The sequence below is a fragment of the Pipistrellus kuhlii genome, unplaced genomic scaffold (genome assembly GCF_014108245.1).
Source record: "Pipistrellus kuhlii isolate mPipKuh1 unplaced genomic scaffold, mPipKuh1.p scaffold_m20_p_125, whole genome shotgun sequence".
In the NCBI taxonomy this organism is placed as follows: domain Eukaryota; kingdom Metazoa; phylum Chordata; class Mammalia; order Chiroptera; family Vespertilionidae; genus Pipistrellus; species Pipistrellus kuhlii.
Window position 1 is genome coordinate 305,605 of NW_023425433.1, and position 27,077 is coordinate 332,681.

The following is a 27,077-nucleotide window of genomic DNA, read 5'->3' on the forward strand; positions in this document are numbered from 1 at the left end:
ATACATGAGGCAGCTGGTCGATGTTTCTCTCTCATCAACGTTTCTAACTCTCTATCGTTCTCAATTCCTCTCTGTGTACAATCAATATGTGTGTGTGTGTGTGTGTGTGTGTGTGTGTATATTTTATTATTATTATTATTATTTTTTAAAGAGGCTTATTTTCTGTGGCCAAGAAAAATGCAATAAGTGATCCATCAAAGGATCCCAGGATGGTGTTATAAAAGGACTGTTTTTCCAACCCTATGTATCAATTTATTCTCACAGTATTTATCTTGCGTACTCTGTCCAAAGTGCTATTCTAGGGTCTGGAGACATAGCAGTGACAGAATTCACCAACAGAACAGACGACGCACAAACATAAATATGTCAAATATGTTCATAAACATTTTGGAACAATTGCTTCAGGGACACAAGGACTTTACTTGCTCCTCATAGTTTTTGCCTTCCTCATTTGCATGTTAGAACCAACCAATCCCTATCCATCAATCCTTCATGTACATGAAATAATTGCACTTTGTGGTTTTTGCTTTTATAAATCCTGCCTTTCTTTGTTCCCTCAGAGAGCAGTTTGAATAGTTACCTAGGTCTGCATCATGGTAGTGCAGGCTTTTTGTTCAAATAAATGCCTTTTGTTCTCATTCCAGCCTGAGCCTCTGTGGTTACTGAACGGGCAAAATGCTTGTTCCTGCACCCCAGCTTTTCTCTACAGTTGCCATCTAAAGCCTTCAATTTCCCAAACTAGGAATCACTTATGTTTCTCACTTTAGAGAAATATGATTTTTAAGATTTTATTTTTAAAAAAATATATGTTTATTGATTTCAGGGAGAGGAAGAGAGGAAATAGAAATATCAGTAATGAAAGAGAATCATTGATCAGCTGCTTCCTGCATGCCCCCTACTTGGGTACAAGCCAGCAACCCAGGTATGTGCCCTGACAGGAAATCAAACTGTGACCTCCGGGTTCTTAGGTCAACGCTCAACCACTGAGCCACATCGGCCAGGCAATAATAATATATTATTTGCTATGTTTCTACAACAAGTTTCAAAGGGCAGCTCTTTTGGGTGTTTGGAGAATATAGAAACAAGACTCAAGAGAGGGGCTAAATGAGAAATGATAAAACAAAAGGATTTTCCCATAGTCATTTTATTGACAGTTTTTATTGTTACAAAGGAAGTCCATGCATACACAGTGACAAGCTTCACTTCATATCTCAGGAAGCAGCAATCATCTGATAGGTCTTTGGGGTAATAAGAAGTGAGAGAAAGCCAATGAAGAGAAAGACCAACTTAAGAGAGATGAAGGGGAGGCTAAAAAATGCACCATCTTTCTGGAACTACAGTAACAGGCTAAATGAAATCATCATTTTATCTTTTCAGGTAGTGCAGGCTCTCTGGGAAAGGAGAGGTGGGAAGAACCAATTTTTCAGAGAATACTAGGGTCACAGAGTGAGTAGAGTTGGAGTCACAGACAGAAGTGAGGAAACGGCTGTGTTTAGGTTTTGGCAGCTGGACATGAGGTGGTAATAATATCACAGGGTTGCCATTAATCGAGTCATAACTACTACATGCCAGAAACCATGCTGGGCTCTGTTCAGCATGGCTCCTGATCACTGCAGCAGCAGGAAAGGTGGGCATTGCTGCTCCTGGGAAGGCAGTGAGGCCCCAGGTTAAGTAACTCGTTCTGGTTGCCTGCCAACTAGCAGCAGGGTCAGGAGCGGGATCCCCGCCTGCCGGGCTCTGGAGTTATCGTGTTTTCTACACACCCGCGTTTTCATGCTACAGATTTCACAGGGGGGTTGGCTGAGGTGACTTGGGAGTTTATAAGGTCTCAGCGAAGGTTAAAGAACAATGAGGAGACGCAGGTCTGAGCAGGATATCTATATTTCACAGGAGAATTATTGGGTCTTGCCTCCTAGAATTCCCAGGGAATGGAAAACAGAGTAGGATTAGGATGGGAGGTGACTCTGGTTTGGGGTTTCTTTTGAGGAGGCGTCAGGCACTGGGTTTGTCCTAGGCAGCAATCCGGTAGTTGGGATGGACCTGGGGCCTGACGTCGCAGACCATGCCGAGGAGCTGGGCCAGGACCCGCTCTCGGTGTTTCTGCTGGGAGCTCTGCATGCCCTGCACCTGGCGCCTGGTGGCCTGCTCCACCTCCGCGGACAGGTTTCCCTGGGAGCCCATGGCCTGGAAGGTGAGGAAGGGGCAGAAGAGGGAAAGGAAGAGACAGAGAAAGGGGGTCCAGGCATGTGCAGGAAAGATTCTGGAGCAAGGCCCTCTCCAAACCACCCATCCCACGGAAACAGCCAGACACCGGGACCACCCTCTCCTCCAAGACCCGGTGTGCCACGCCAGCTGTACAATCCCCACCCTCACCGCCCACAACCACGGCACTCTGCCCCCCAAATGCCATCGTGCTCCACACAGACTGTGGCCATTCTGCCACAACTGCCCGAGTCCTTCAGATGCACAGGCTCCTAAATGTCACAAAGCTTGACCAACGTCACATGGTCCCCACCAGGACCCCCTTCTGTCCTTGACCATCTTATTTTATCGTAGAATCACCCGCACCAGATGGAAGATCCCCACTTCTCCCGGACTCACCGCCTGCTGTTTGCTCTGGAATTCCACCTCTCGCTCCCGCCGGTATTGCTCCACTTCCATCTGTGCCTCCTCCTTTGCCTGCTTCAGACGCCGGGCCTTCCCTGGAAGCAAAGACAGGATGGGGTGGGTGAACCCGAGATAACCTGTGATAGTGGGGTCAGTCCTTCCCAGTAAGTTATTCTACGCTCAGCCAACCAGGTGCTAGGTTCTAACATCCCCCGATTTCTTTCCTTCTAATCTTCTAACCAGCCCCCCAGCCCTCAGCTCCCTCCCCATCAGGATTGGGTATTCCTCAGGACTCAAATGTTTGCTGTCCTCCCACCCCCATGTTCTTCCCAGACTTCTAATGGAGGAAGGGGGAGGCTCACTCTTCCTGGCATCTGCCACCTTCTCAGCCGCTCGTTTCTCTGCTTGCAGGAGCTGCTGGATACCCTGGGATTGGCTGGCCATTTCTGTCGTTATGGCAGATTCTGTTTCGGATGCTACCAAGGTACCAAATGGCTCCCAGCCGCCCCTACTTCTCCTCTTCCAGCTCGTTGCTGCAGTCCTCCACTATCCCTGGGTCTTAGTGCTCCCCTTTTCCCTTAGCCTGCACCTGGTGTCTCCCCCAAACTGATCCTCCCGACAGTGGCTGGTCCTCCTCATACACCTCTCACCCGGGCAGTACCAAGAAGGACCTCTCGGGGGCAGCGGAGGCCAGTCCCAAAGCTGCCCGTTAGAGACCGGAGAGCTAGGGTTGGGGCCAGGGCTGGGAGGAGAGTATTGGGAGAGAAGGCGGCGTGTGTGTGTGTGTGTGTGTGTGTGTGTGTGTGTGTGTGTGTGTGAGAGAGAGAGAGAGAGAGAGAGAGAGAGAGAGAGAGAGAGAGAGAGAAAGTAAGGAAGTCACCATCCGTGGTGCAAGAAGAGTACATTGGGCTTCTGAATTCAGCCAACATCTCCTCCCTTTTCTCTCCCACCCGTTTCCATTTCCTCTCTATCTTTTCCAAGTCCAAGCTTCTGCATCCATCTCACTTGCCTTTATGTCTTTTCATGCCTGTTTTTCTCTTTTTGATCTGCCCCTGTTCTTGGCCTCAATGTGTTTTATTCTTTTTCACAGTGATTTTTATTCCCTTATTTCTCCTGTTTTCTCTCTTTCTCATCTTTTCATCTATCTCGGAACCATTACTCTCTCTTCCCGCTGGGGAGGTGGGGGTAAACCTCCTGGACGCCCTCCTTTTTCTGTGCCTACCCTCCGCTTTCCGGGTTCCAGGTAGGCCCTTTATCTTATGTTCCCTAGTTTCCCCCCGGAGGCCACACCGCGGAAACACACCTCCCCGCCCCCACCACCGCGCGTCCTCGGGGAGAAACGACATCCGGTAATGCTCCTTCGGTCATTTCCGCCCTTTACCTGCGTCTCCGTTTCCGCCGGCCTAGAGTGTCTCCGCCTTCCTGCCTCCCTTGCTCCGAGCGACTGAACTGGCGGCCCTGAGGGTACTTGGGGGGGGGGGGCCCGGGTAGCGCGGGGCAGGTCTGATGAGTAACCCCACCCCCAGGTCCAGAGGGAGAAGCCTTTATTTGACTTTAAAATTCTATGACTTTAAAATTCTAACTTGTTGATAAAAAGTTCCCCCATCAGTCCCTATTCCCCTTTCCAAAGTTTTTTATTTAAAATTTAGCGCGGCTGATGGGCCGCAAAGGGATCATTTGTCCTTTTCTCAATTTTACATTAAAAAGTAAATGTGTGAGGCCAGCTCCCCCCCTCCCCCCCCTAAAAATGTTTTCAAACCGATCATCTGGTAAGTGGCACGGGGAGAACAGGCCGCATGTCTTGCTGAGGATGTGAGAACCCGGGCCGGAATGGGGGACGGAATGGTCGGGGTGGCGGGAGGGGCCGAGACTGGGTCCCCTCTGATGCCTCTTCCTTCTTCAGCCCAGGAGTTCCATGGCCTCCACCTCCCGCCGCCAGCGCCGAGAGCGTCGCTTCCGGCGGTACTTGTCTGCAGGTCGGCTGGCCCGGGCCCAGGCCCTCCTCCGGCGACACCCCGGCCTCGATGTAGATGCTGGGCAGCCCCCGCCACTGCACCGGGCCTGTGCCCGCCACGATGCGCCTGCCCTGTGCTTGCTTCTTCGGCTCGGGGCTGACCCTGCCCACCAGGACCGCCACGGAAACACGGCGCTGCACGCTGCCGCCCGCCAGGGTCCTGATGGTGAGTGTGCCTGCGGGACAGGCCCTGAGCTACCGGTCTGAGATGGAAGCCAGCATCCTGGGACCTACGGAGTAGATGCCCAAGTTGGCATTGGCTATCACTTGTGCCATTACAATACCAAACTACTGTTGTCTGAAGAGCCAACACTCAGATTTCACGTCTTTCTAGATTAGTAGCTACTTTGTCTTTTGAGTGGTGGTTTGCCTGTAGTGAAAAAGCAGCACAGAGGGTAGGCTTAGAGCAAGGTTGCCTGAGTTCAAATCCCAGCTGCACTGTTAATAGCTGGAACTTCTTGGGCAAGGTACCGAACTTCCCTGAGGCTTAGTTTACCCACGTGCAAAATTGCATAATAACTACCCTTGCTATGTGCCAGGCACTTCTCACAACATAATTCATTTAATCCTCACAACTACCGTGTAAGTACCAACAGAAGTAATTTGCCAAAATGGTGCAGCAGTGACTGTAACCAGGCAGCCTGGCGGGCGCTGTCCTGTGATTCGGGGCAGAGTTCTTATGGGAATATTCAGCAATGGTGCCTGAGCTCCACCCCAAGCTGGGGTGAGGACTAAATCACGGAAACAGCACACATGGTAAGCACTCAGTAGATACTAACCGTTGTTCTGCCTGCTATCAGCAGGTCCGTACTCCCTTACCAATGGTTTTGAAACAAAAACGCCGAGAGGCAATTGTTTCATCAGCCTGCCATCAAACTCATTCAGGCAAAACCTAACCTGACCAGAGTGAGCCCTCTGCGATGTGTTTTCGTCATGCTGATGTCCACATTCAGAAGCATCGCGTGTCTGGCCCTGGGCTGCCCAGGTCCTCCTGGGCTCCCGGCACAGGGCGGGCGCTTTCAGATCAGCTCAGACCCAGAGCACGTGCGCCGCCCACCCTGTGCGTCCCAGGCGGCCTGTGGGTTCTGTCGGGGCAGCGGGGCAGCGGTCCAGGTTTGCCCGCCTCAGGAGGTTTTCCTGCGAGAGGAGACCTCTAGGTTGGATGAGCAACCTTCACTCACTTTGATTGCTCCCCCAGCACCCCAAGCATAGGAACCCATTTCCACCCCCACGCCCTCCCCTATTAGGAAAGAAAAATTCCCCCTTTATTGTATCTTTTTAAAACTATATATATTTTATTGATTTTTTACACCCGAGGGAAAGGGATAGAGAGCTAGAAACATCTATGAGAGAGAAACACCCATCAGCTGCCCCCCCCCCCCCCCCCACTGGGGATGTGCCCGCTACCAAGGTACATGCCCTTCACTGGAATCGAACCTGGGACCCTTCAGTCCACAGGCCAACGCTCTAGCCACTGAGCCAAACCAGTTTTGGCTCTTTAATGTTTCTTAACGTAAGAGAGAGAGGCCAGCACATGGGGAGGCTTTAAATTGAAAAACAAAGGTTGGAAAGTGCAGGTGGCAAAGCTGAGCCCTCACCCAGGTTCCAGCCTGGGCCCAGGGGTCCTGGGCTGGGCTGGGGGAAGGACCTGCAGCCTCTAAAGTGCAGGTTGTGAGAGTAGGAGGCAGGCTCTTGGTACAGTTCAGCATTAAGTAAATGAGATGTAGTGTTATGTTTATTCTGATATTAATTAAGGCTATTTGCATAATAAAAATATTCCTCATGGTAAGTGCTTTCTTCATCGTATTAAATTCCAAGAAGCCTGCAAGATTGATATTATCTCACAGGTGAGGAAAGCAGGGTCTGGAAAGTTCAGGAACTTTCTTTTTTTTAACCTATTTTTATTGATTTCAGAGAGAAAGGGAGAGGGGAAAGGGAGAGAGAGAGAGAAACATCAGTAGATCATTGATCTATTGCCTCCTGCACACCTCACACGGAATCGAGCCTGTAACCTGGACATGTGTCCTGACTGGTTCATAGAAGGATCCTGCGCCTTCCCAAGAGGGATCCACACTCAGGTCACACCCGAGCCTGCCTTCCTCCCAGTCCTCCACCAGGGGGCCTTCTAACTCCCAGGTAGAAAGGCCTGTCCCGTTTCCAGCTGCTTAGAAACCGTGTGCAAGTGTTCTCTCTGAACAGGTGAAATGATCTTGGGTCTCCCAGGAGGGCATTCTCCCAGGCCGATGGACGGGCCTGTTCGCTGGGGTGACTGGGCTGGGTTGTCACGCCAGTGAGATGCTGGTAAATGGCCCCACCTTTGGCTTTTGGTAACTTCTCATTGGGAAGTTATCTCAGCTGTCAGAGACCCTTGTGTAAACACTCCTTGGTCTGACAATAACCATTCTCTGCATTCGGCAAGAATTACCAAACACAGAAATAGGGTTGTTTTTCTCACAGACTTTGCAAAAAGGATAAAATCCTTTATATTATTGTTATTATTTTAAATATTTTATGTAATAAATATTTATTGTTTAGATTATTACAGGTGTTCCTCTTTTTCCCTCCCATAGCTCCCCTCCACCTGATTCCCCACCCCACCCCGTACCCTTACCCCCGCACGGTCTTCATCCATAGGAGTAAGATTTTTGTCCATTCTCTTCCTGCACCCATCAGATCCCTTCCCCCTGAGAATTGTCAGTTCACTCCCTTTCTATGTCCCTGATTCCATTATATTCTCCAGTCCATTCTGTTCTTCAGATTTTTTATTCACTTGATTTTTAGATTCACTTGTTGGTAGGTATGTATTTGATGTCTCTTTGTTGTTCATAGTTTTTTTAAAAATATTTTTTATTGATTTTTTACAGAGAGGAAGTGAGAGGGATAGAGAGCTAGAAACATCGCTGAGAGAAACATCGACCAGCTGCCTCCTGCACACCCCCCACCAGGGATGTGCCTGCAATCAATATATATGCCCTTGACCGGAATCAAACCTGGGACCTTTCAGTCTGCAGACCAATGCTCTATCCACTGAGCCAAACTGGTCTCGGCTGTTGTTCATAGTTTTTACCTTTACCTTTTTCTTCTTCTTCCTCTTAAAGAATACCCTTCAGCATTTCATGTATTCCTGGTTTGGTGGTAAAGAACTTCTTTAGCTTTTTCTTGTCTGTGAAGCTCTTTATCTGGCCTTCAATTCTGAATGATAGCTTTGCTGGGTAGAGTAATTTTGGTTGTAGGTTCTTGCTGTTCATCACTTTGAATATTTCTTGCCACTCCCTTCTGGCCTGCATAGTTTCTGTTGACACTGTGTATGGGTGACAGTCAAATGGGTGCTCTGACAGTCTTATGGGTGCTCCCTTGTAGGTAGCTGTTTTTTCTTTTGCTGCTTGTAAGATTCTCTCTTTGTCTTTTGCCCTTGGCATTTTAATTATGATGTATCTTGGTGTGGTCCTCTTTGGATTCCTCTTGTTTGGGGTTCTGTGCACTTCTTGGACTTGTAAGTCTATTTCTTTCACCAGGTAGGGAAAGTTTTCTGTCACTATTTCTTTCGTTGGTTTTATTTTATTTTATTGATTTTACACAGAGAGAAATTGAGAGGGACAGAGAGTTAGAAATGTCGATGAGAGAGAAACAACTGCCTCTTGCACACCCCCCACTGGGGATGTGCCCGCAACCAAGGTACATGCCCCTGATCGGAATCGAACCCGGGACCTTTCAGTCCGCAGGCCGATGCTCTGTCCACTGAGCCAAACCGGTCCTGGCTGTCACTATTTCTTTCAATAGGCCTTCAATATTCTGCTCTCTCTTCTTTTGGCACCCCAAAAATCCGATGTTGGTACGCTTAAAGCAGTCCTGGAGGCTCCTTACACTGTCCTCACACTTTTGGATTCTTCTTTCTTTCTGCCTCTCTGGTTGAGTGTTTTTGTTTCCTCATATTCCAGATGCAGCCAAGGTACATGCCCTTGACCGGAATCGAACCCGGGACCTTTCAGTCCCCAGATGCTCTATCCATTGAGCCAAACCAGTCTCGGCTACAGTTGAGTTTCTATATATTCTTTATTTCAGATAGTGTATGCTTAATTTCTAACTGGTCCTTTTCCTTTTTTTTTTTTTTTTTTTTTTTTTTTTTTTTTGTATTCTCATTAAGGTCCTTGAAGGTCTCTTCAAGTTTCTCAGTGGTTTCTAGAAGATTCTTGAGTGACCTTATAAATGTGATTCTGCTGAAGTCTGTGTCGTCCAGTAGTTTACTCTCCTCCATCTCTCCCATTCGTGACATACTTCTGTGTCTCTGCATTTTGGCTGCCTCCCTGTGTTGATGGAGTGGCTTTGTGTGGTCGGTGACCCATAGGGGCCCGTAGCTCAGCTTCCCCAGTCACCCAAGGTGGTTGCTCTTGGTATACCCGTGGGCTTAGTGCAAAGTCTTGGTGTAGTGAAGTCTTGATTGCTGTGGTACACTGGGAGGAATTGACCACCAGGCCAATTGGCTGTGAGGACCCGCTGTGTCTGTAATGGAGGAACTGCTGCAGTGGAAACACACTTATGGGCAGGCCTTGTTTCAGTGGGGCTTTGGTGCTCACTGAGTCTGCCTCCCGAATGTGTCACGGATGTGAGGAGTTGAAATCTGGTGTCTCACACTGACCACTAGGTACACTGGCTTCTGGCTCTCCAATGGGATGCAGTTCAGGTACTGTCTGAGGCCACCCTGCAGGAGCTGCAGCGAGAACCACAGTCCTCTCCTCCCTGCTTGGAGCTTGGAAACTTTAGAGCCGTCTGCACCAGGTTGCAAGTTTGCTAGGTTAAACTGCAATAGAGCAGGTCACTCATTGCAAAAGCCGCTGCTTGGAGCTTGGCTGTGTTTGTAGATTGTGCAGGGCGGAGTCTCAGGGCATCACTAGGCTAGTGTAGCCAACAGTGATGGCTGCTGGTCAGCCATATCTGCCTCTCCCACTGACCGCGTCCCCGCACAGCAAACAATTATTCTTGCACGCAGCTCTGCAAGCAAGCCACCCTCACTTTCTGACCCGATGGCAGACAGTCTAGCTTCTCCCCAGAAACTGGATTTCAGAGAGATTGGGAGCTGGTCTCTTTTCGGGTTGAAGAAAGCAATGCCCTCCGCCAGCGGGGATCCTCTGCCTGCCTGAATGGCGCCTGCACCCCGTACCTCAGTTTTCCAGCGCGTGTGCCCTGAATGCTCCTTTCTCTCAGTCTAGATGTAGAGCTTCCAGTCAGCCAGCTTTCCTGTGGTTCTGGGTGATAGACGTTTTGTCTTTTAGTTGTAGTTTTGAAATTATTGTGCACGTAACTTACTTTTAACTCAGGAGTGAGGGAGGACAGTTTTTCCTGAATGAGTAAAATGCTCCGATACCATTTGTTAAACAGCTCACCTTCCTCTGTTGACTTGCAATGCCAGCTTTATCGTCAGCTTAGCAGTACGGATCAACTTTTCCCAGTGTGCTTTTCTACTATATGCATGAAAAAAAACGTTTGGAGTAAAAATAGCCTTTGTCTTAGTGATGGTGTCTACCTTAAGACAAAGTTCACTGACGGGCACAGCCCGCTCAAAAGCCAGTCTCAGAGGCTGAGGCGCTGACAGGGGCACCGAGGAGGAAAAGGCAGTCCTGGGCAGGTGCTCCAGAGGGCCCCAGGCGGCTTACGCTGGTCTGGGAAGTGAGAGTCATTAAGCAAAGTAGAAACCAGGCAGATGGGAAAGCCACAGGCAAGAGAGAGGCAGGCTCATGGAAAACGCGCGGGGCCCGAAGACAGCCACGTGGGGGCTGCAGCTTCCGGGCGGGCGGGGAGGTCCGGCTGGGAAGGCAAACGGAGCATGGACTGACCACTGAGCCACCTGTAAACAGGGCCACTGCCTCTTCTGCTGTGCAGATCGAGGGTAAAGGACAGAGAAGGTCTGGCACGCAGCGCAAGTGCAACGAATGCCATATTAAAAATAATATTTCCGGGGGAGGATCCAAGATGGCAGCTTAGGTAAAAAAAAATTAATGTAGTTAAATTTGTATCAATAGCTTTTGACTTTATTTCATTCTTTGGAAGGTTTTCTTCACTCCAAGATTACAAAACAATTCCCCTGTGTTTTTCTACTATACTTTTATTTTTAGAAACCTAAAAAATTCAGAATAAGTAGAAAGTATAGAACAATAAACACCTCTATTCCTGTCACAGGGAATGTTAATATATTGTCATTTTTGCAACATTATTTCATTTTAAAGAAATAAAACCACCAAGATTACTCTGCCCAGCAAAGGTATCATTCAGAATGGAAGGTCAGATAAAGAGCTTCACAGATAAGAAGCTAAAGGAGTTCATCAACGCCAAACCAGTATATGAAATGCTGAAAGGTATTCTTTAAGAAGAGGAAGAAGAGCCGAAACGGGCTTGGCTCAGTGGATAGAGCATTGGCCTGTGGACTGAAAGGTCCCAGGTTCGATTCTGATCAAGGGCACATTGGTTGTGGGCACATCCCCAGTTAGGGGGTGTGCGGGAGGCAGCTAGTCGATGTTTTTCTCTCATCGATGTTTCTCTATTCCTCTCCCTTCCTCTCTGTAAAAAAAATCAATAAAATATATATATATTTTTTAAAAAAAGAGGAAGAAGAAAAAAATAAAGATAAAAATTATGAACAACAACCCCCCCCCCCCAAAAAAAAAAGCCAATAATCTTATACTGATCTTTGTCTCTAGCCTGGCTCTGATGACACTCTTATGTCACACTCTTTAGAAAATCTAAGAAGTCAACTTTCCAACCTTCGAATAGCATTTTAATCCATTAAATTGCATTTCAGAGGCAATAAAACTCTACATTAATAAAACTATGTTCTCTTCCATCTTTTTTTGCAAGAGGGTTACTTCTTGCCTAACTTTATCTCATGTCTCTTATAGCACTTTGATAAAAATTCCAGGTAGCAGCCAATGTCCAAAAAATTGACTTGCTTTCTTTAGCCTATTCTCCTAGGTAGTAATGTGGTCTATTGCCAAGTTACCATATATTTTTCAGCCCCATGACAAGGGGTACTGACCTCTTTCTTGCCTGAGTATTTCCCTCTTTACCTGCTTCACAACTCACTGTACTAATGCCTCATAGTTTGATCTTTATGATGACTGTATCCCACTCACAGGAGCCAATTTCTATAATAATACAGTACAAGTGGAGCAGATGTAACCTGAATTGTAGTGCCTCAAATAAAGTAGAATTTTTATTTCTTTCTTGCACAAGTCAAGAATTAAGGCATAGAGGATAGCTATGATTTACCCACAAAATCATCCATATTCTTAAAATCTTCCTTATCATTCAAAGTATTGCCTTTGCTTTCTTTCATGTTGGAAGCATATTTCCAAACTGTGGGGAAAGGAGGGGAAAAAAGAATGTAGGGGGGAAAAAAATTATGAACAATAAATACATATCTATCAACAAGTGAACCTAAAAATCAAGTGAATTAAAATCTGATGACCAGGCCGGGACTGGTTTAGCTCAATGGATAGAGCGTCGGCTTGGGGACTGAAGGGACCCGGGTTCGATTCCGGTCAAGGGCATGTACCTTGGTTGCGGGCATATCCCCAGTAGGGGGTGTGCAAGAGGCAACTGATCGATGACTCTCTCTCATCGATGTTTCTAACTCTCTATCTCTCTCCCTTCCTCTCTGTACAAAATCAATAAAATATATTAAATAAATAAATAAATAAATAAATAAAATCTGATGACCAGAATAAACTGGTGAATCTAATAGAATCAGGGGCAAAGAGAGGGAGTGGACTGACAGTTCTCAGGGGGAAAAGGGTGTGGGGGTGGGGGAAGAGACTGGACAAAATCGTACACCTATGGATGAGGACAATGGGAGGAGGTAAGGGCAGAGGGTGGGGTAGGAATGGGGTGAAGGGGAGCTATGGGGGAAAAAGGAGAAACAATTGTAATAATCTGAATAATAAAGATTTATTAAATTTATTAAATTTTTTAAAAAGAAAACCATCACGGATAAAGTAAAATTTTCTTCAATGCTGCCTTCTGAGTTTTTCCCCCCAGGGAGCCCCTCCTGTGACTGGCATGTGCCCTCCTGTCATATGGCGGTGAGCTGCGTTTCCCTCACATAGCTTACTTTTTTTCTTTTTTTTAATATATTTTATTGATTTTTTTACAGAGAGGAAGAGAGAGGGATAGAGAGATAGAAACATAGATGAGAGAGAAACATTGATAAGCTGCCTCCTGCACACTCCCTACTGGGGATGTGCCCACAACCAAGGTACATGCCCTTGACCGGAATTGAACCTGGGACCTTTCAGTTCGCAGGCTGACACTCCATCCACTGAGCCAAACCGGCTTTGGCTACATTAAATTTTTTTTACAAATATATTTTTATTGATTTCAGAGAAGAAGGGAGAGGGAAAAAGAGATAGAAACATCAATAATGAGAGAATCACCTATTAGCTGCCTCCTGCACGTCTTCCCCTCCACCTTGCCACTGGAGATCCAGCCCACAACCAGCCCTGTGTCCTGACCAGGAATCGAACCTTGACCTCCTGGTTCATAGGTCGGCACCCAACCACAGCACTCTGGCATAAGCTAGTGGGAATGGGAGAAAATACCTACGATGCATGTAGCACAGACACAGGGTTGATCTCCACCATAGAGGCTGCATCTCTATGGTTTCCGAGGGGAAAGTAGATGAATAAGAGCCGGTCATTCACAACAGAAACACAAAGAGCCAAAAAGCACAGGAAAAAGAAAATCTCATAATGAACATCTTTCTTTCATCTGTCAGGTGGGCCAATGAAAAGGTTGGTGAGACGCGGTTTGGGTAAAGGACGACACAGATTTCCATAGGGGTGTGTGCTGGGCTAACGAGAGCTGTTTGACTCAGAAATTCCGCTTCTGAGACCAGCCCGGCAGAAACACCCAGGAGCCTGCAGAGGCGAGCAGGAAGCCGGGCAGTTTGGAAACAGTCCTTCTCGGGGGGGTGGTTTGTTCCGCGCACTGTGAGACACCACACAGTCATGAAAAAGGGGCCACCATGCGCACTCCCGTGGAAAATGGACGAGATGCTAAGCGAAAAGAGCAAGTTGCCAGATAAAACATATAGTGAGGTCACGTATCCCTGGCAAACTCAGCTGTGGTTTCTGTCACCCAGATAGGACTGGAAAGGACAGCAGCCTGGTGGGCAGAGTGATTACACGAATTCTTCATTCTTTACGAGGAAAGAGCATTAACCATTCGTTACATCCGTTCACCTCAGAATGCTGAGTAGGAGCGGGAGGCCGCCCACGGTCCCAGCGCCGAGACCAGAGCCTCAGCTACTGCTGCGCTTCCCCCCGCCGGCACTTGCTCTCTTACACAGCTGCAGTCCGAGCCCGGGTACAGTTTTATAGCCAGCTTTTTCCACACACGCATCGTTTTTAGTTACTATTTAATATCCTGTGTCCTATCTCACTTATATTTTATAGTTGGAAGCCTTACTCCTTAAAACCTTCCCGTCCTAGCCTGAGCACCTGCCGCCCTCCCCCGCCGTGAGCCCTGGTCAGGGGAGCAGTGCCCTCCCTCCCTCTGGGCTCTGGATCCCGCGCTGCTCCAGTGCGCCCGGAGATGCGTGGGCCTTGGGCCTCGGCCCGCAAGGCTGGGCCGTTCTCCCCCGCCTCCCTGCAGTGGGAACCTCCCTCTGCCCGTGTTTTCCCAGAGAGCCGGTGCCACAGAGTAAAGGTGGGAGGGCCGCCAGCCCCCTCCAGTCCTGGCGAGAGGAAGCAGGCCCTCGGTGGGAGAGCCTCCCGCACCCTCCTGTCCCAGGCGGGGGTGCTGGGGGCCTGGGTAGGTGGTGAAGTGAGCACACGGCCCTGGGCGTGGCCACTCGGGAGTCAGGGCCCAGGGAGGGGAGTTCCTGGGCGGACCCCTCTCCGCCCCTCTCCCCTCCCCTATGCCAGCAGTTGTTGGAAAGGGCTTGCTGGTTGCATGGAGCATTTCTCTGCTTCAAACTCTGCTGATCTGGCCCTCTACCTCTACCCTCCCAGCATGCCCCGGGGAAGGCTGGCTGAGGGAAATTCCCCTAAAAACATTTATTTTATGCAGTTTATTGAAAAGTAACATAAAAAGATACCTATTCTATATTTGCATATTTATTATGGTAGAGTAGAATGTTCAAATATTTTACCAATCTGAAATATAATGTGGGGTGAGAGGTATAAGGTGACAATATTGTCTTTTTAATCTCAGAGAGAGAGAAACATCAGTGATGAGAGAGAATTGTTGATCGGCTGCTTCCTGCATGCCTCACTGTGGATCGAGCCCATAACCTGGGCATGTGCCCTGACTGGGAATCAAACTTACTGCTTCATAGGTCGACACTCCACTACTGAGCCACGCCGGCTGGGCTAAAGTGACAACACACTGAGTGGCCAGATTGTTATGATCACACACACACACACACACACACCCCACACACATACACACACACACACACACCCCACACACATACACATACACACACACACACTCTCTCACACTCACACACACACTGAGTGGCCAGATTATTATGATCTACACACACACACACACACACACACACACACTGAGTGGCCAGATTATTATGATCTCTACACACACACACTCACTCACACACACACACACACATTAGAGGCCTGTGCATGAATTTGTCCATGGGTGGGATCTGGCCACGGGGAGGGGACATGGGTGGTTGGCCGGCCTGCCTGCTGGTTGAACTCCTGGTCGAGAGGACAATTTGCATATTAGCCTTTTATTATATATCAATAGAATATACACTGAGGGGCCAGATTATTATGCGTTCAGAGATCATTGCAATCTGGCCACTCAGTGTACTTTCCAGCCAAAACTGGAACACAGGGTCAGAGTTTTCTGACATTGCCCTGGTGGCTGGAGGCAGACCGGAAAACAAAATAGTTGATGGGGACACAGGCCGGAACAGCTAACGCGGTAAGCTGTCAGCGACTGTCAGGTGCAGGCGGGCAGACAAGCAGGCCCAGCTAACTCCCCCGTCTCCCACCAACAGCCTATACCGACTTCTTCCTGCCGCTGCTGCATCGCTGCCCCTCTGCCCTGGGAGTAAAGAATAAGGATGGGAAGACCCCAGGACAAATTCTGGGCTGGGGACCCCCTTGGGGTTCTGCTGAAGAGGAGGAGGAAGACGCGTCCAAGGAGCACCAGTGGAGGCAGAAGCTGCAGGAAGAGCTGGAGGACGAGTGGCAGGAGGTCACGGGGTGGCTCGAAGGTGAGGAGTCCGTTCCCCCCTCAGCTGCCCTTCCCAGCTGCCGTGTGCCTGCACCCGTCCTGCACCCTTCCCCTGCCGCCCGCTTCTGCCGTGACCTCATGGCCTCTCCCCACTACCTCTGTCCCGCCCTCCCAAACAGACTATGCTTCCCGTGAGGCCCCGGAACCCGAGTCCTTCTCAGCCTGGTCAGATCGCCTGGCGCGGGAGCATGCCCAGAAGTGCCGGCAGCAGCGTGAGGCCACGGGGGCCTGCCGGCCCGCCCGGGCTGAGGGCGCCCGTCTGGGCTGGCGGCGGCTGGAGGAGGAGCGGAGGCTCTTCCAAGAGCGGGCCAGGACCAAGGAGGAGGAGCTGCGGGAGAGCAGAGCCCGGCGGGCGCAGGAGCGGGCGCAGGAGGCTCGCAGGGACCTGGGGCCCGGGGCCCAGCAGCCCAGGGGAGTCGGCAGGGGTAATCTCTGGCGCTTCGGCGATGTGCCCTGGCCTTGCCCTGGGGGAGGGGACCCGGAGGCCATGGCAGCAGCCCTGGTGGCCCGGGGTCCCCCCTTGGCGGAGAAAGAGGCCCTGAGGAGGTACTTGAGGGCCCAGCAGGTTCGCTGGCACCCAGACCGCTTCCTACAGCGATTCGGGAGCCAGATTGAGGCCTGGGAGCTGGGCCGAGTGATGGGAGCCGTGACAGCCCTTTCTCAGGCCCTGAATCGCCGAGCGGAGGCCCTCAAGTGACCTCCGGGAGACCAGGCGGGACTGCAGGGAACGCAGCCTTCGAGGCACCGGCAGGAAGGGCATGGCCAGAGGTGGGGTGACGAGCCGCGGCAGACCGCACTGTGAGCAGAGGATGTGGGGTGCGAGCGAAACTTGTGATGAGCGGGGGCGGGCAGCCACCACTGCTCCGGCTCCGCCACTTCCTAATAAGACCTGGTTCCACGTCCCACTCCCAGGCTCGCATCGCCCATGCCGTCTTCGCCGCGGGCTGCCGAACCCAGCTCTGCACTGACCCGCACGCACGGCCGCCTGCGCCGGACGCCGGCGGCCCTGAGCGGCCGGGTGCCCGCCCGCCTCACTCCTCGCCCTCCTCCGGGCTCCCCTCGGAAATCGGGGGCCAAGAGATGAGTGTGAACACCCGCCAAAAAAGGGAACAAACCTAGTTTCCCTCCCTCCCCACTCCCCCCAGACCACATCCTCCCCCTGCTCACTGCCTCCCCAGCAGACAGGGCTTTCCCTTTGCTGAGTCACCCAATGGTCCAAGTGGGGGCAGCGGAGCTGGGACCTCGAGGGGGTTGAGAGGTCGGGACAGCAGGGATGGAGGCGGAGCGCGCGGGGGAGTGGAATTTCGGTTGCTAAAATTAGGACCAGGGAGGAGGCGGAAAGAGCCCAGTTATGTAACCTGGGGTGTCTGTTCTTGGGCAACCAGGGACCCACACCGCGGAGGGTGAGGAGTAACATGGACTCACTCTCGTGGAGCTGCTCAGTCACTGAGCCAGGCGGGTGAGGCCGAGGAAACGACTCTGTGCTCGTTTAAACCACCTGGGAGCTCGGACTTCTCCGTTCTCCCGGCCCGTGTCAGGCCCGGGCACACACAGGCCTCCTGACCGCCCTCACCCGAGGGCCTCACTGCGCCCGGGACCCAGACATGGGTGACCGGACCGCCTGGTCTGCCTGGCCGCCACCTGACGGGCGGGCCCTGGCTAAGCCCCCAGGCCCGCCTTCTCCAGGGGCCCTCGTACCCGAGAGCGCAGCTTGTCCTCGGAAACCGCTGGCTCTGCCTCCTGCTTCCAGTTTGCAAACCTGTGTATAAATCGTGTCGTGTATTTCTAGCCAATGCCTCCAATAGGCTGAGTTTGTTCGACAGCTCAGTGCCCAGCTCCCTCCGTAGCTTCTGCCCCCTGCAGCCTGGGTGCCATCGCTGGCAGCGGGCCTGGCCCTCCAGGGAAATGTCCTGAGGGTGGAGGGAGAAGGACGGGGCGCCCTTCTGCCTGCTGTTGGTGCTCAGCTCCAGCACCCTGGTCTGGCGGAGGACCAGACAGCCCAGCCCAGCCCCAGGGGAGTGAGGAGGGCAGGCCGGTGCCGCAGGAGCGGCGAGCGCGGCGGGCGCTGCGCCCAGGCGCTCCTGCGGCAGCTCATCTCTCAGGTTGGGAGCCGGGGAGCAGAAGGGGAGGCCTCAGAACGTGGCATGGCAATGTGGGGCGAGCACGGGACCCCGGGGAGACAGCCAGAGGCCCAAGGCCGGAGGCGTCGCCAGATGTTGGGGCTGAGGAGGAAGGGCTCGAGAGGAAGCTGCTGTGATTCAGAGAAGAGACGCCGCGAGCAGCCCAGGCGTCCGGTTCCCTCCCAGCGGGGGTTCGGAAGTGGCATGCAAAGAGCTCAGGTTGGGGGCGGGTTAGGGTCTGACTGGGAGCTGACAGGTAAGTGTCAGAAAACTTTGGTGTCACATTTGCTCCTCCATCCAGATTTTTCTCTGGTTTTTAAGCACATCGCTTGCCCTTTGCAAGAGTGACATAAACCACAGCACGATAAGGCCAGGTCCTGGCCCCCAGCCTTCCCTCCCAGTGTCCCTCCCTGGTGCCTGGCCCCCAGCCCCGTTGGGGGTTCCCCTGAGATGAGGGCTGCTCACTTTCTCTGACCACATGGCTTCCGCTGCAGCGCCTCTTTTTCCTCGGCTGATAAAAATACTGAGCCTCTGAGGCCCTGGCCGCCTCTGACCCGGGCCAGGCAGCGGGCTTCCTGTCCGCCACGGTGGGGGCCAGGAGGGGCCCGGCGTCCGGGCTGGCTGCCTCCCACGAAGCAGGAGAGCGTGTGTCCTCGGGAGACGGGCCGGGAATCGGTTCTCGGGGGCGGTGTCTGGGATTCAGTTAGGGAAACGGTGGGGAACGAGGCTGATGAGGTGGAGGTCTGTGTGGGGTGTGGGGTCCGTCAGGTCTGGGTTGGTTAGGAAAAGGGCCAGAAGGCGCCCTACCAGCCGCAGCAAGCAGCCTGAGAACCGGCGTCCTCGGTGGGAGATGTGCCTGAGCGGGCGGGCGTGGGCGTGGCTGGCCGGAGGTCGCCGATGGCTGCGCAGAGGCAGGGAGTCCGCGGCAGAGTGTTGTGCGGTGAGGGCCCAGGCGTGCGGAGATGCCCGCAGAGGGTCGGGAGGAAGAAAGGTGTTTGAACACCTGCCCTGTGTGACCTGGCGCCTCCCTAACCCGTCACCTGCCCGCGGCGTCCGGCAGGAGGCCGGGCTCCGGCGTCCTGTGCTTGCGAGGCCGCGCCACCCGAGTAAGGGCGTCCCCCTGGGGCAGGGAGACTCGGTGGCCCCGGAGGGGGGAGCGGTTTGTACCGGCCTGACAGCCTCGGCGGGACCAGAGCGCGGACGGCGACGACGCCCTGCACAAAGGAGTCCCTCACACAGTCTGCCTGTCCCAGCTGCGGCCCGAGAGGGAGCCACTGCCCTCAGCTCGCCGTCTACCGAAGCACTGCCCGTGTGCACGGCCGCACAGGAAGCGGAGGTGCCCGCGGACGGGGTGCTGGCCGGGGGTGGGCGTGGGTGCCACTCCTCTCCCGGGGAGGTGGAACTGAGTGGACAGGATCCCCAAGCGCGGGCGCAGAGCCCGGAGAGCGCCGCAGGCTTCAGCGAGGGGGGGGGGGGCGGAAAGAGCGTGGAGGTTCGGGAGCCGGGTGATTACAAATTGTGAGAAGATAGTTTCCACTCACAGGGCAGGAGTCGCCGTCTATAGGCCGAGGAGCCAGTGGGAGGCGGCGAGTACAAAGTCAGAGAATGGCGAATACGGAAGAAACTAAGAATTGTCTCTAGTCAACCCACAGATTTTACAGATGAGGAAATTCTACCAGTTCCCGAAAAAGTGGTTGGTTAGGGTGGTTAGCTGTCTCTTGAGACATCACACAGAAAAGGAAGGTGAGAGATGAAAGGGAGAAAGAGTCAGGGAAGGATTTTTTTTATTTTCAAGAAAAAAACTTGAATTTGTGAAATGGAGGAGCAAGAAAAGAGAACACATAAGAGGGAGAAAGGGTCGGTGAGAGGAAGTGGGAGGCGGACAGGGGGCCTGGCAGGAGGGGTGCTGCCTGAGGCGAGGACAGGGAAGGGAAAGGAAAGGAGCCAGGAGCCCCGCCCTGGGTGGCCTTCGCTCCGCAAAATGGATGACAGCTCGCCCTGGCCAGTGGGCTCAGTGGACAGAGCGTCTGCCTCCTGACCAAAGGGTCCCGGGTTCGATCCCGTCAAGGGCATGTACTCGGTTGCAGGCTCCTTCCCTGCCCAGGCTCATGCAGGAGGCAGCCAATCAGTGTGTCCCTCGCACATCGATGTTTCTCTGTCTCTCCCTCTCTCCTCCATTCTCTCTAAAAATCAATGGGGAAATATCCTCAGACGAGGATTAACAACAAAACACTGGCGACAGCATCACAAGTGAGGGCAAAGCGGGTGGGAGCACCCGCGTCCCTGCAGTGGGCGGGACCAACGAGAAGGCGGGAGGGCCTGGGGGCAGGGGGCAGGCGGCACAGGGGAGAGAGGAGGGAGGCCCTTTGGTTCCCCAAGGACGCCGGTCTTAGTGCGTCAGGAGGGAGGGTCTGGAGCTGAGGCTCCGAGGCCGAGTGCTTTAGTCTCTAGAGATGGAGGCGGGTGAGATGGAGGCAAACAGCTAGCAGACCAGTTGTTAGGAGCGTGGTGGAGATGCTGGTGAGGAAGACTGCGTGCGGACAGGAAGACTGAGGCAGAGGCCTCCAGAGGAGGAGGTTCCCAGGCCCAGCCCCAGCTCCTGCCCAGACCCTGACTCTGCCCCAGCCCCTGCCCAGACCCTGACTCTGCCCCAGTCCCTGCCCCAGACCCTGACTCTGCCCCAGCCCCTGCCCAGACCCTGACCCTGACTCTACCCCTGCCCCTGCCCAGACCCTGCCCCTGCCCCAGACCCTGACTCTGCCCCTGCCCCTGCTCCTGCCCAGACCCTGACTCTGCCCCAGCCCCTGCCCAGACCCTGATTCTGCCCCAGACCCTGCCCAGACCCTGACTCTGCCCCAGCCCCTGCCCAGACCCTGACTCTGCCCCAGCCCCTGCCCAGACCCTGACTCTGCCCCAGCCCCTGCCCAGACCCTGACTCTGCCCCAGCCCCTGCCCAGACCCTGACTCTGCCCCAGCCCCTGCCCAGACCCTGATTCTGCCCCAGACCCTGCCCAGACCCTGACCCTGCCCCAGACCCTGCTCCTGCCCAGACACTGACCCTGCCCCAGACCCTGCCCAGACCCTGACCCTGCCCCAGCCCCTGCTCCTGCCCAGACCCTGACTCTGCCCCAGACCCTGCCCCTGACCCTGCCCCAGCCCCTGCCCCTGCCCAGACCCTGACCCTGACTCTACCCCTGCCCCTGCCCAGACCCTGCCCCTGCCCCAGACCCTGACTCTGCCCCAGCCCCTGCCCAGACCCTGATTCTGCCCCAGACCCTGACCCTGCCCCAGACCCTGCTCCTGCCCAGACACTGACCCTGCCCCAGACCCTGCCCAGACCCTGACCCTGCCCCTGCCCCAGCCCCTGCTCCTGCCCAGACCCTGACTCTGCCCCAGCCCCTGCCCCTGACCCTGCCCCAGCCCCTGCCCCTGCCCAGACCCTGACCCTGACTCTACCCCTGCCCCTGCCCAGACCCTGACCCTGACTCTACCCCTGCCCCTGCCCAGACCCTGCCCCTGCCCCTGCCCCTGGTGACAGGGTAGAAGGAGGGGCAGGCTTCCCCAGTGAGAAGGAGCATGGGGAGGAGAAGTCCAGGTTTCAGGTGCCAAGGAGGGTGCTTTCAGAAACGAGCAGAGGTTGGGACGGGAGGCGTCCACGGAGCACCGAGAAGTGGACGGCTGTGTCCTGTGGAGTGGACGGCGATGTCTGAAGCAGGAGATGCTGCCTGTGGGAGAGCGTGGGAGCGCACACCGTCGTGAGAAACGCTCCGCGGGCCTCGGTGCGCAGGGGCACCCCGCGGATCTGACAGTGCCCAGGGCGGCCCCCGACTCTGACCCGGCCTGGGCACCCAGACTCCTCCACTGCCGAGTGACACCTCCCCTTGGCGCCGCCCAATAGTCAGACAGCAGATCCAACTCAGACTTCCGGTTCTCCCCTCAGGGCCCTGCAGTCTGCCCGTCTCCCCATCGTCACCCCCACCGGCCACCCGTCCGGTCCTGTCAATCCTGCCCTTCACGGCCGCCATCTGCTCTCCGATTACAGCAGCTGCTAACCGTGTTCCTGCCCTCCGGGCTGCCTCCTGCAAGCCAGTCTGCACGAGGAGCCGCAGGCATCCTTTAGAAAGCCCACTCACGCAGGGTCCGGTGTGGCTCAGTGGATAGAGCATCAGCCTGCGGACTGAAAGGTCCCAGGTTCGATTCCGGTCAGGGGCATGTACCTTGGTTTCTGGCACATCCCCGGTAGGGGGTGTGCAAGAGGCAGCTGATCGATGATTCTCTCTCATCGATGTTTCTCTCTCTTCCTCTGTAAAAAAAATCAATAAAAATATATTTTAAAAAAAAGCCCACTGACCTCCGCCTCACATCTCTCCGCACCTTGCTGTCTCTTGCACACACGCACACGCGCACACACATACGAAAACTGAATCCTCCAAAGCGTCCTTCAGTTGACTGGCCCCATGCATGGTCTGGGCCCACTCTCCCTCCCCCTCCGACTGCATCTCCCCCTCCTCTGCTCCAGCCACACCGGCTCCCTTCTGCTCCTCTGCACCCCTCATGGCGCCCACCTCCCGGGCTTCGCAGAAGCTGCCCTTCGCCCGGAATGCGTTTCCTCCACACTTCACCTGGTCACTCTTGTCATTCGGGCCTCAGCTTAAATGCCACCTACTCAGAGGGGCCCTTCTGGGGCCTGCCCTCTTAGCAGGCCATCCCTCCTCGGCCCGCTTCCTCCGCCTCACTGCTGGCCTCGCTGGGCCGTGTGCTCCGGCCGCCACTGAGTCCCCCCCACACTCCGGGGGGGCTCCGGGAGGGCGAGGGGAGCCCCAGGCAATGCGGCTAAAGCTCACTCTACTTTGTGGTGCAGGCTGGTCTACCAGTAGTCGGGCTTAGCCACGGGGTTGGGCATGGTGCTAGCTGGTTTCAAGATTAGCTCTAGAGACAAGCTTGGGTTAGTTTAGGGAGTCTGTTTGGGGTTCGTGTGTTGAGATGTGTTTAGATGTGGCATTAGGGCTGGGTTTGGGTTGAGGTTAAATTTGGGTTAGAGTCGAAGTCGGTATTAAATCCCAATTTCGATTTTGAGGCCAAGTTCAGGTTTGAGGCGAGTGCCGTCTCAGCCAGGTCGGGAGCCGCGGAGAGTCCCCTGGCCTCTGCCGAGACCACAGAGACCGGCCGAGCTGGACACAGGCTCAGGCACCAGCTCTCCCCTCGGGAAAGCCCCGGGCCAGCTGCTGGCCACCCCAAGAAAGAAACCAAATTTCACACAAGCTCCTTCGAAACTGAGATTGAAACCAAGATTGGCCCATCTGAAGGGGCGCCCTCAGCACAGCGCCCTGTGATGCCGCCTCCTCTCTGCCGCCCCACCACGCCTCCCTTCCCCTTTCTGTCCGGCAGCGCTCCTCTGCCCTCTGACCTCACGGTTTCTCTTTCTGCTGTAACTGCAGGCCCCCTCATCCTTCCCCAGAGCGGCGTCTCTGGCCAGCCGCCTGCCGTGCGGAGCGGGGGACAGCCGGGACAAGAAAGGACCAGAGAAGGGGCAGGAGGAAAGGAAAGGGGCAGGAACCCGAGGGGGACCGACGGCCCGAGGCAGTGAGGCTGTAGAGCAGGACCCGAGGGGCGGCTGCGGCATTTAAAGAGCCGTGACCACGGTCTTCCTCCGCCAGCCCTGGGGCTCTGCTTCTCCTCTCCATCCGCCGCCGCCCCGCTCCGCTCCGGTGCAGGCTCCGCCCCCCCGCGGGCCGCTGCCGCCCAGCCCGGTCTGCACACTCTGGGCTCCCGCGCCTGCCCACTTCTAGTAGCTGCCAGACTCGGGTTCCTAACACCCATCGGGGGCCCTGTCACCACCAGTGCCGTGCAGGCCGCTCTGGGTCTCAGACCTTCAGGAGGAGTCCTCGGCCACACGCCAGGCCCCGGCCACACGGCCCCCTCCGAACCCCCCACGCGCCATGCCCTGAGCGCCCACCAGGGACCTTGACACACCTGCTGCCAGGGCCCGGTGACCCCCCGTCTCCCTCTCCGGGTCCTGAGGTCCCGGAGGGCAGGAGCCTGTCCTTTGCGTCCGAATTCTCAAGGTCTTGTCCAAGGTGCTCAGGAGGTGCCAGTGGGACAGAAAACACAGGGTACGGCATGAGAACGCAGGTCTCAGCGAAGACTACAGGCAGGACAGGCAGGAGGGCAGCGCTGCGGCTGCGGCGGGAGCCCCACTCCGACGCCCCGGGCTGGCTGCCAGAGCAGAGGGCACCTCCATCACCACCACCCTCAGCCCCAGCCGCTCCACAACTGCGAATGGAAGCTTTCGGCATTAGTGGGGGTAATGACTGTGTTCTCAGCCTCATGAAACACGAGTAAAAAAGTCTTTAGGAACCTCGCTTGTTTTAAACCTGCAACTTACAAGCTAAGTGAAAACTGTTCAAGAATGTTCAGGTCAATGTTTTCCACGCTGGCCAGTTCCAGGAGGAGCCCGAGGCCCCTCCGCAGGCAGACGAATGGGCAAGTCAGGGAGTCTCCGCACATCAGAAACCTCCCGCAGCGCCGGCTCCCGCAGCCGGAAGGAGCCGCTGAGCGCCTGTGGTTTGGGTCCCGGCCCGCGGCAGGAAGAGCTCACGGCGAGGGGCCCGTGCTGCTGGCTGGAGGGCGCCAACGGAGGCCTGAGAAGGTGCTGCGTGGCTGCCCCCAGGCGGGAGCCCTGCCAGGCTGCTGCCCGAGGCGGAGCCCGCACAGCTAACAGCGGCCACGCTGAGACCCGCCGGGGCGGCCTAAGGAGCCCCGTCGTGGGGCCCGCAGGGGAGGCAGTGAGAGGGCCCCGGTGCGATGCGGCTTCACGGCAGTGAGCCCGGCACCGGGTCCGGGTGGGACTGCATGCCTCCCCGGACTGAGCCACAACCAAGGGCCCAGGCTCCGTGATGTGAACCTCCACTGGGCACCGGGCAGGGCCGCTGGGACAGGACAGGGGAGGGGGAGAGGGGTGGCAGAGAGAAGCCCGCAGTCGGAGGACGCCCAGCTGTTCCACGAACCGCCCTCCGGCACCAGCTGCTGCCCTGGGCTCCCCGAATTCACCGTCCTTCTCTGGAACTCCTAGGCCTGACCCCACTCCCGGCCTCCCGGCCCACAATTCCCCTGACCCCCACCCACCCTTCCCAGAACCCAGGCGTCCGCGCAGCCTGCGGTTGGTTCTCTGGGGGCCTCAGCCTTCCTGCCTCCGGCTGAAGGCAGCACCTCCTAAGCCCTGGGGGCTTCCCCGGCCGCCGGCCCAGAACCGCCCGCCGCTGCCGCTTCCTCTATAAAGGCCCGGCACGCAGGTGAGCCCCCGCCACCCTCTCCCGCGCCCCCCGGCTCGCCCCGCGCCCCGCCGCCGGCCTGGGCCTGGCCTGGCCTGGGCCGCTGGCCTGGTGCTCCTCTCACTCCCAGCTCGGTGGGCCTCTTCCTCTCGGTCTCCGTCTGCCTCGGCCTCTGTGTCTGCCTCCCCCGCCCTGCTCCCCCTCCTGTCTCTGTCTCCCTGCTCGCTCACCTCGGTCCCCGATGCATCTCGTCCGCCTCTGCCTGGGGCCGCCCGGACGCCTGTCTCGCTGTCGCCTGGGAGGAGGCCGGCTGGGCCCCGCGCCGCCCCGCCCGCTCAAGTCTCCCCCCTGCAGGTCTCCCATGCCTCCGCCCGGACGCCTCTGCCCGCGGAGGGGGTGTGGCGCCCCCCTCCTGCTCCTGGGGCTGCTGCTGGCCCTGCCGCGCGCGGCCCAGGTGAGACAGCAGGAGGAGGGGAGCAGGGGTGGCCCTGCAGAACCTTGGGCCCCAGAGCCCACAACTCTGTTCTCCCCTAGGGGTTCCCCGATGTGGGCCTCTCAGCTGCGCAGACTGCCCCTCAGCACCCCCAGAAGCACTTCGCACCAGGCACCCTCAAACCTGCCGCTCACCTTGTTGGTAAACACCCCCTGTCCCCCCAGACACAGCCCCCGCCCCGTGCTCCCCTTCTGGGCCCAAACAGCGGTCTGCCCCCGCCCCCCCCCCAGGACTCCCCCCCCCCGCTCCCCCCCATAAGCCCCCCCCCCCCCCCGCGGCCCCTGCTCAGGGCCAGGCCTCAGCCGCGCCCTCCGCTCTCCTAGGCGACCCCGGCGCCCGGGACGCGCTGCGCTGGAGGGCGGGCGCCGGCCGCGCCTTCCTCCGCGGCTTCGCGCTGCGCAACAACTCGCTGCTGGTGCCGGCCGCCGGCCTCTACTTCGTCTACTCGCAGGCGGTGTTCGCCGGCCGGCGGCCCGGGCCGCTGCTGCTGGCGCACGCGGTGCTGCTGTCCTCCGCGCGCCACCCGGCCGCCGTGCCGCTGCTGAGCGCGCAGGCCTCCGTGCGGCCCGGGCCCGCGCCCTGGCTGCGCTCCGTGTTCCGCGGCGCCGTGTTCCTGCTCGCCCGCGGCGACCGGCTCTCCACCAGCACCGACGGCGTCCCGCACCTGCTCCTCGCGCCCAGCACCGTCTTCTTCGGAGCCTTCGCCCTGTAGAAAATTCCAGAAAAAGAAATTGGTCTCAAGGCCCTCTCCCATGATGCCTCCACCCTGACCATTCAAAGGTCGCCTTGCCGTGACCTTCCCGGCAGCCCCGGTCTCCGGGCCTGGGCGCCCGGTTCACACCGAGCCCCCGCCCCGCCGCGGAGGGCAGGAGGGCAGGCTGGAGCGTGGCCGTCCGCAGGCAGGCAGGCAGGCAGGGGTATTTATGAGGGGAAGAAAATAAGTTATTTATTTATGGAGGGCGGGCTGGAGCCAAGGGAGAAACAGCGGACAGGGATAAGGGTGCCCACCGATGGCCGCCCTGGAGGAGAAGAGCCCGCGGACACCTCGCCAGGAGACATGGCGCCTCCCTGAGGCCAATAAAGCTTTTTCTGTGAGCTGCGCCTGCTCTGTCGTCTGTGGGGGGAGAATGTCTGGGGCGGTGTAAGGAATGGGGGGACAGGGCCTTGGAGGGCGCTGGGGGCGCACAGGCGCTGTGGGGGCGGAGTGGGTTCGGGTCTGGGGGCCGGGGGAGCCCTGGCGGACGTGGCCAAGGCGGAGGCTGTGGGGAGCGGGGTCACAGGGAGGAGTGGCCCACGAAGGGTCTCCAGCTGTGGGG

The 27,077-nt window shown here is 56.0% G+C and overlaps 2 protein-coding genes across 4 annotated transcripts; both read left to right on the plus strand.

Annotated features, from left to right (window-relative positions):
* Positions 1-1,018: 1,018 nt before the first annotated feature.
* NFKBIL1 (NFKB inhibitor like 1) lies at positions 1,019-17,779 on the plus strand. 3 transcript variants are annotated; one of them, XM_045580417.1, is made up of 5 exons: positions 3,451-3,956; positions 4,511-4,787; positions 15,639-15,857; positions 15,997-16,645; positions 17,263-17,779. In XM_045580417.1, the coding sequence occupies exons 1-4, from the start codon at positions 3,867-3,869 to the stop codon at positions 16,572-16,574; spliced, it is 1,164 nt and encodes a 387-aa protein (XP_045436373.1). In that variant the 5' UTR covers positions 3,451-3,866; the 3' UTR covers positions 16,575-16,645; positions 17,263-17,779. The 3 variants fall into 3 exon arrangements, with proteins under 3 accessions (XP_045436372.1, XP_045436373.1, XP_045436374.1); XM_045580418.1 differs by lacking the exon at positions 3,451-3,956 and adding an exon at positions 3,975-4,071 and having other exon boundaries at positions 17,263-17,778; XM_045580416.1 differs by lacking the exons at positions 3,451-3,956; positions 17,263-17,779 and adding an exon at positions 1,019-2,724 and having other exon boundaries at positions 15,997-16,887.
* Positions 15,742-26,486, plus strand: LTA (lymphotoxin alpha). Its single transcript, XM_036434530.2, has 4 exons — positions 15,742-15,857; positions 25,623-25,722; positions 25,803-25,902; positions 26,085-26,486. The coding sequence occupies exons 2-4, from the start codon at positions 25,630-25,632 to the stop codon at positions 26,471-26,473; spliced, it is 582 nt and encodes a 193-aa protein (XP_036290423.1). The 5' UTR covers positions 15,742-15,857; positions 25,623-25,629; the 3' UTR covers positions 26,474-26,486.
* Positions 26,487-27,077: the final 591 nt, after the last annotated feature.

Excerpts from the sequence above, each read along its gene's own strand:
- LTA (XM_036434530.2), top strand. The coding sequence starts at position 25,630 with ATGCCTCCGCCCGGACGCCTCTGCCCGCGGAGGGGGTGTGGCGCCCCC. Across the intron at positions 25,723-25,802 it reads CCCTGCCGCGCGCGGCCCAG|GGGTTCCCCGATGTGGGCCT; the intron begins GTGAGACAGCAG and ends GTTCTCCCCTAG. Across the intron at positions 25,903-26,084 it reads ACCTGCCGCTCACCTTGTTG|GCGACCCCGGCGCCCGGGAC; the intron begins GTAAACACCCCC and ends CCGCTCTCCTAG.
- NFKBIL1 (XM_045580416.1), top strand. The coding sequence starts at position 2,572 with ATGGAAGATCCCCACTTCTCCCGGACTCACCGCCTGCTGTTTGCTCTG. Across the intron at positions 2,725-4,510 it reads GGAAGCAAAGACAGGATGGG|CCCAGGAGTTCCATGGCCTC; the intron begins GTGGGTGAACCC and ends TTCCTTCTTCAG. Across the intron at positions 15,858-15,996 it reads GGTCACGGGGTGGCTCGAAG|ACTATGCTTCCCGTGAGGCC; the intron begins GTGAGGAGTCCG and ends CCTCCCAAACAG.